General features: G+C 62.4%; 1 protein-coding gene across 1 annotated transcript in view; it reads right to left on the bottom strand.

The window, feature by feature from the left end:
* The window catches only part of CRTC1 (CREB regulated transcription coactivator 1), a 49,731-nt gene extending 44,823 nt beyond the window's left edge, over nt 1–4,908 (bottom strand). Inside the window, exons 1-5 of the mRNA XM_011991295.1 lie at nt 4,894–4,908; nt 4,548–4,664; nt 3,415–3,462; nt 1,620–1,757; nt 454–515 (exon numbers count right to left, since the gene is read on the bottom strand). Of these exons, the coding sequence (XP_011846685.1) occupies nt 454–515; nt 1,620–1,757; nt 3,415–3,462; nt 4,548–4,664; nt 4,894–4,908 (380 nt within the window). The remainder of the gene's footprint in view (nt 1–453; nt 516–1,619; nt 1,758–3,414; nt 3,463–4,547; nt 4,665–4,893) is intronic.
* Nucleotides 4,909–6,767: the final 1,859 nt, after the last annotated feature.

Here is a 6,767-nt window from a genome sequence, read left to right as displayed (position 1 = left end):
CAACCTCCACCTCCCGGGTTTAAGCGATTATCCTGCCTCAGCCTCCTGAGTGGCTGAGATTATAGGCACACGCCACCACGCTGGCGAATTTTTGTATTTTTATTAGAGATGGGGTTTCACCATGTTGGCCAGGCTGGGCTTGAACTCCTGACCTCAAGTGATCCGCCTGCCTCGGCCTCCCAAAGTGCTGGGATTACAGGCCTGAGCCACCACGCCCGGTCCTACTTTTGTTATTTTTTAAAGTCTAAATGGGGGGAAGGGAAATGTTAGAAGACCCTCCCAAAGCTGGAACTCCTGTCTTTCATGGTGAGGGCTAATTTCTAGAAACTTCCGGATGCGTCTTAGTTTGGTCATTTTTATAAGTGACTGTCCTGCTTTTCCACGTGTAACCATGATGACAGTTTGGTTTTGTTTCCAATGAGAAGGGGGCGGGGGGGGGCTCCAGCCACTGACCTTCTCCAGCTGGTGTCCGCGGGTGGCGAGAGGTACACAGTGCCGTAGGGGCAGCTGTCGGCGTGAGTGTGAGTTAAGGGGGCAGTGCCGCTGGCTGAGACCCCGCCTCCATCAACACACTCTCAGCCAGGGCTTCCTGCCCCCGGCTGGCTGGTTGGGCTCAGCCTGGAGCCTGCAAACAGCTGGGACCAGTAGGGCGGGGAGGGGGGCGGGAGGCGTTTCCTGCGGCCTTTCCTGCCTGGCTACAAGCAGCCCCCGTTCCAGGGGCTCCCCAGGGGTATGGCCCTGTCCACCTAGCACTCAGCACTCTGCTCCGTGAGCACATGTGCGGGCTGCACCCCTTCCAAGGGAGGGGGTTCTGGGCCATGAAAGTGGGGCCCGTGGGGGCGCTGGGGAGTCTGAGTTCAGCTGACCCCGGTCTGGACTCTCCATCCTGGGCTGACGGGGTGGCTCCCGAGGCCCAAGGGCTCGGTCTGGGGCCCAGCTGGTCGAGCTCCCCCAGCCCACGGAAATGAGAACCGGAGAACAAGCTTCTCTGTTCTGGAGAGCCGGGGGATCCCGGGAGCAACCCGAGGCCGCTCAGACTCTGGTGTTGCGGGGCCCGGCTGGCTGAGCACCAAGGGGCGGCTGAGTTGTGGGGGGAGGGGGACTCTGGCTGATCTCTGCTTGACCGAGCTGCAGAGGCAAATTTTACTCCTGTCTTATAGAGATGGAGCCTCCCTTGGATGCGTCCAGATCTCACACAAACCCCCTCAGCCCCACTGCCTTGGCTGGGCTGCCCTCCGTGCAGTGCGCGGGAGAGGCCTCATCAGCTCACAGCTCTGACTGTGGGCTCCCTGCTCACGGCCTTCCTGGCCCCACTGCGCCGCCAGGTGTCTAAGCCCTCTGTGGTCAGGTATCACCTTCCTCAACTCCTGCCTTGGGAGCTGTTCTCTGTGCCCCCTGAGCCCCCAAGTCTGGCCAAAGGCTCTAGGGCTTGTGGCACAGCCTCCTCCAGGAAGTCCCCTAGGCTGCCCTGAAATCAAGCCTCCCAGTTGATGCTGCCCTGATTCTGTCGCCAGAGCTGGAAGCAGGCAGCCCTGTCAGAACCTGCTGGGTAAACTTGGGGTCCTGCCAGCACCGACAGGTCCTGGCCCCCCACCCTCATCCTCTGGGGAAAAGGATATCTGCCGTCCGTGTTTGTCCACTGACAGGGGCCGGCGGTGCGGGGAGCCGAGCCGGCCGCGCTCCCGGTACACCCTGTCCACCAGCCCATGGTGCCGGGTGGTCCGGCTGGTGTCCAGGCCCGAGGATTGGAAGGGGGTCTGGGGGAGGAGATGGAAACAGAGAGAGAGAAACCCAAACAATGGTTACCAGCTGTGGCCCCAGCGCTGGCCCCAGAGTCTGATCGCAGGGCCCCCCACTCCGGAGCACCCTCGGCCAGTGCTCCACAGCCTGGGATGGGCTTCTTCCTTCAGCCCCAGCTCCCCGGCTCTCCAAGCACTGGGGGGCAGGGAGGGGGTGTGAGCCGGGGTCCCGGGAGCCAGGGTGGCAGGGGCGTGCAGTGCAGCTGGCATGCACAGGCCAGGCAGAGCGGCACAAGCTCGGGGCCAGCGCCCGCTGGGTGCCAGGGGTGTAGCCGGCCTGGGCAGCCCTCCTCCCCAGCCTCACCAGGTGCAGACAGGCCTCCACCCTCTCTCTCCGGGCCTGGCCGGCCTCCTACCCCCACCTACGTCATCCCTGGAGGGGCCTGCCAAGAGACGGCCCAGGGGCTTCCAGCCCAGCACTGTTTCGGGGCCCACCTGGCCAAGCGCGAGTTCCCGGGAGGCTTCCTTGTGGAGCCCAGGGCTGCTCTTGATTGAGACACGGCCCCCACACGCCCTCCCCTGCAGCCTTCTCCAGGCACTCCAGGCACCACCGGAAACAAGTACAGGCACTTTCCGGAGCCATGGCCCACTGCTTGACTGGACGGGGCTTTCTCCCAGCACCTGGGGCTGGCACTGGGCCGGCCCTCCCCAGGCCCTGCTACATGCCCGGCCTCATGCCCCCGGGGCTGCCAGGAGCCCGCCCTGACCCTGTGTTCCCCACTTGCCATCTGACCGGGGTGAGATCAGCAGGCCCTGCCAGCTCTGGATGCAGCCAATCCCCCGGTCCGGCCATCTGGCCCCTGAGCCCTTATGCCTTCTCTGGGCAGCCAGGCAAAATGAGACTCTGATACTAAAGTGAGTCTCCCCTCCAGAAGCCTGTCCATGGCTGGGATCGCTGCTTTGTCCCAGTCTCGGCCAGAGTTCAGGGCTGACTGCTGTCCCTAGCCCTGGGGACCCCCAAGTTTGTCTTTGATCCAGCATGAACTTTGCTGGTTTGGGTCTTTCTGTGGCTCTTGCCCCCAAAAGGCTATGGGCATGGGAGACGTGGGCCTGTGACGATGAGGGTGGGAACTATGCTGTCCAGCGCACAGGCTCCCGAGGACAGGGGCCATTCATCTCCTTCCAGAGATGCCTTGAAACCCAGAGGGGAAACTGAGGCAGCCGAAGCAGAGTCAGAGGCATAATGAAGCGGGGGCTGGCCACGCCCTGGCTCGCCACGTCCCGCCTGCTGGCCTGGTTTGGGAAATGCGTGCACACGTCTGTGTGTGTGTTTGTGTTTGTATTTGTGTATGTATACAGGGACAGACCATGCAGCTTTGGGGCACATGCTTGGATTCTGCTCTGCTGGACCCCAGATGGGGATACGCGGCTGTGGCATCTGCCCCAGATGGACCCCAAGAGTCCCCAGGGCCTCTCGACGCGACCATACGCACTTCCCGAGATGGGGGTGCGGAGTGGATCCGTTTCCATTTGGCGGACGGGACACCTCCACCTCCCTGGGAGCCGCGGGGGCGGCCGCTTGGGGAGCTCAGGGATCCCCAGCGCCCGCACACGGGTCGGGGTCTTGCAGGCTGGCGCCGGGGACGCCGCGGCCTCAGCCTGGGGGCTCATTTACCAGAGAGACAGGAGCCGCTGCCAGGGCCTCCCCCAGAAATCCGCTGGGCTGAAAATGCAAAGAACCGAGACTTTGAGACGCTGCTGCCTTGCCTGGCCCCGAAGGCGGGATGCGTGGGACCCCCCTAGGCTGTGGGCCTGGGGCAACAAACACCCAACAGGGTCCTGTGCCCCTCGGCCCCACTCAGGCTGAGCTTGGGAGGTGCCCAGAGACAGACTGTCTTCCAGGGAAGAGGGGACAGGAGAAACAGGAAGGGGAGAGACGGGCAAGAGGGGAGAAAACCCAGCCAGGAAGGGCTGTGACAACGAACAGGCCCAGCATCAGTGACGGCCCGCACTCAGTATGCCAGGGGAAGTGCACCGTGGGGCCAGCCCAAGGATCCCTGCCCTGTCCAGCAGCGGTGCAGGTGGGGGTGGAGCTGGTGGGTGACTCGGGAGGGGCCCCGGCTCCATCTGGCCTGTCAGTGGCCATGGCTGTGTCCGAGCTGGTTTTCTCAGCCACAGAGTAGGTGTGACCCCCAGGGGGACCTGTCCATGCAGAGCCCATACACCATCCTGGGGGTGGCCCTGATTCACAGGCCAGCTCCCTCGGCCCCACCCCATCCCCATTTCCACCTGCAGACCAGGGACAGGGAAGAGGGCCGCTGTGGGCCTTATCTCCTGTTTACGATAAGGCTGTGCACGGCGGCTGTGCGGCCTGCGGGAGCCGCGCTGTGTGGGCCTCTGCCAAGAAACGTTTGCAGACAAGTGGGGTCAGGCCGCCGGGCCTCCTTCTGAGAATTGCTGGGCTTGTGGATTAGTGAGGCAGGACAGAGCCAAGCCCCAGCGGCCCCGAGCGGTTCCCGCTGCCGCACAGCCGGCCAACAGGTGTAGCGGCTGCCGAAATGCTGGAAGCCAGATGGAGGGCTCGCCTCGGGGTCTGCTGATGGGGAATGGGTTGGGGGGGGATCCTGGTGCACCCTGGCGGGGCCACTCTGCTTCCTCCGGTTCCCAGGGCAGACAAGGAGAAGGCAGGGGTTGGGTGGGCTCCGGCAACTGTCTGGTGACCCCAGCTGTCCTCAATGTCTGGCCCCCGGTGGGAGGCTGGGGGAAGCTCCCCACCATGGGGGCAGGGCCAGGGGGTGGGGCACTCACCTGGAAGGGCAGGTCCATGGTACCACTCCCAATCTGGTTCACGTTGGGCAGGGACCCACCATAGTACTGGCCGCGGCTGGGGCCCAGTTGCAGGTACTGGGATTTCTGGAGCTGGAGCTGTGAGAGAGAAGCCAGCAGCTGCAGGAGGCGTCACCTCCCAGGCTCACCCCGGAGTGCCAGCCCCAAAGGCACAAAAAGACCTAAGTGGTAGGATTGACAGCGTAAGTGCAGAAGTTTGCAGGACCTCATGACCCAGATGCTTAAGGAAACCAGGTGTCCCTCCACCAAAAATGGCAGAATCAGAAACCCGAGGTGCCGGGACGGCTCCCCAGGCAGGGCAATGCACCGTGCGGAAACCCATGGCTGCGAACCTAGGGAGCTGGCTGCCTTGCTGCTGACTCGGCCAATCAGTGAATGCGCAAGAGAGGCACTGGCGGGCCTGCAGCCTGCCAAGAAGGCCCCTCACCAGCCCAGGGGAACCATTTCTTATCACGGCCAGAGGCTGTGACTTGGCAGGCCAGGCGGCTTTCCACTGGCCTCAATCAGAGGGAGCTGTCTCAGAAGTGTGGTGATGGCCTTCAAAGGGTGGGACTTGTGATCCTGATGGCAGCCCGCACAGGGCCAGGGCAGCCAAGTCAGTCCCCCAGACCCAGCTTGAGTTCTAGGGGGTCCTGAGCTCCATGTTCCTTCCTCATGGTACCTCCCAGCCTCTTGGGGACTGGGCCCAGCTGAGTGCCTTAATCTCGGCTGCATCCCTGCTTCCCACTCCCTGATTGCATCGGGGCACAGAACCAGGGGCCAGGAGCTCCCTGACTGGTCACGCTGAGTCTGAGCAGGGCTGGAATCTGGCCTCCTCCCCCTCATGTGGCTGACGCTGATTTGCCAGTAACAGAGGCCCCTGACCCAGGTGGCACGACCGGAGGCCCTTGGGGATGCTGGTCCATGATGCCTGCCATGCAACCAGGGGAGGCAGCCACAGTGAGGAGAGGCGGGGGCTGGGTAGGCAGGAGGGAGGGGTGGTTGTCCACTCTGGCCCAGCAGGGGCGGTTGCTAGGGTGGATACTGTGTACACAACAAGGCCGACTCGTTCCTTACAAACAGCTCCTGGCAGTGTGTGGAGAGCTGGCCGCCCCACCGCCCCAACTTCCTGGGGGGGCCCTGGACACCGGAGGCGGAAGTAAAGCCCGGGAACTGGCCGCCTGCCCAGCTGAGCACCTCGCCCAGGTAAACAGCTGTTTCCTGTGAGCTGCAGTGGAGCCGATGGTAAGATTAACCTTGTGTGTTATTGGGTGGCTCTTGAGGGTCTGGGGGTCCGGCCCAAAGTCTGTGCTGGGAACCCTTGGTGGCCGGTGGCCGGACACATACACGACGAACACCCAAAGTGTCCTTCCCAGCAGTCACACCAGATGAAACAGGCCAGCTCCGGGCTGCAGCAAGGGGATGGGGTGCAGGGTAGGGGTCCCTCAGCTCCCACCCCACGCCTACCTGGGCATAGGTTGCCTGTGGCCTCCCGTGACCTTCTCCACCCTCTTCTGTGTCCAAGTAGCATGACAGAAACCTGTGCTACGTTCACCTCTCACTGACTGCATGGCCCCAGAGGCGTGACCCCTCCTGTACCTGTATTCCCCACCTAGAGTGAGTGCTACAGGCGGGTGTGACAGGAACACACGATGTGTGACACAGCAGGTACTCACACCACATGCGTTTTCTACACGGGCTGAGCCGCCGGCTCCCAGGAGGCCAGACATCAGGGGCAAGAACTCCCTTGAGCAGCTTTGTTTGCACTATGTCCCAGGGCCACGGGAAACCTGCGATGCAGGGACAATCTACAGGACTGGGGACGCACAGAAATCTCATGGTTCCCAAGCCCTATCTCTGTCCAAACCTTGCCCACAATACCCAGCTCCTGCCCACTTTGCTGTAGGCACTCAGGCTTCGGAGCATAGCACCCGGGCCAGGAGTGGACACTGAGCAGGGACTCTGCTCTTCTTTTTTTTGTTGACGCTGTTTGTTTTTGTGTTTTGAGATGTAGTTTGCACTCTGTTGCCCAGGCTGGAGGGCAGTGGTGCCAACTTGGCTCACTACCATCTCCGCCTCCCAGGCTCAAGCGATTCTCAGCCTCCCAAGTAGCTGGGATTACAGGCACAAGTCACCATGCCTGGTTAATTTTTTTTTTTTTTTCCCTAATAGAGATGGGGTTTTTCACCATGTTGCTCAGGC

Source organism: Mandrillus leucophaeus, unplaced genomic scaffold, assembly GCF_000951045.1.
Source record: "Mandrillus leucophaeus isolate KB7577 unplaced genomic scaffold, Mleu.le_1.0 Scaffold11, whole genome shotgun sequence".
NCBI lineage: Eukaryota > Metazoa > Chordata > Mammalia > Primates > Cercopithecidae > Mandrillus > Mandrillus leucophaeus.
Note: the sequence above shows the minus strand (reverse complement) of the source record. Positions and strands in the feature narration are given on the sequence as shown.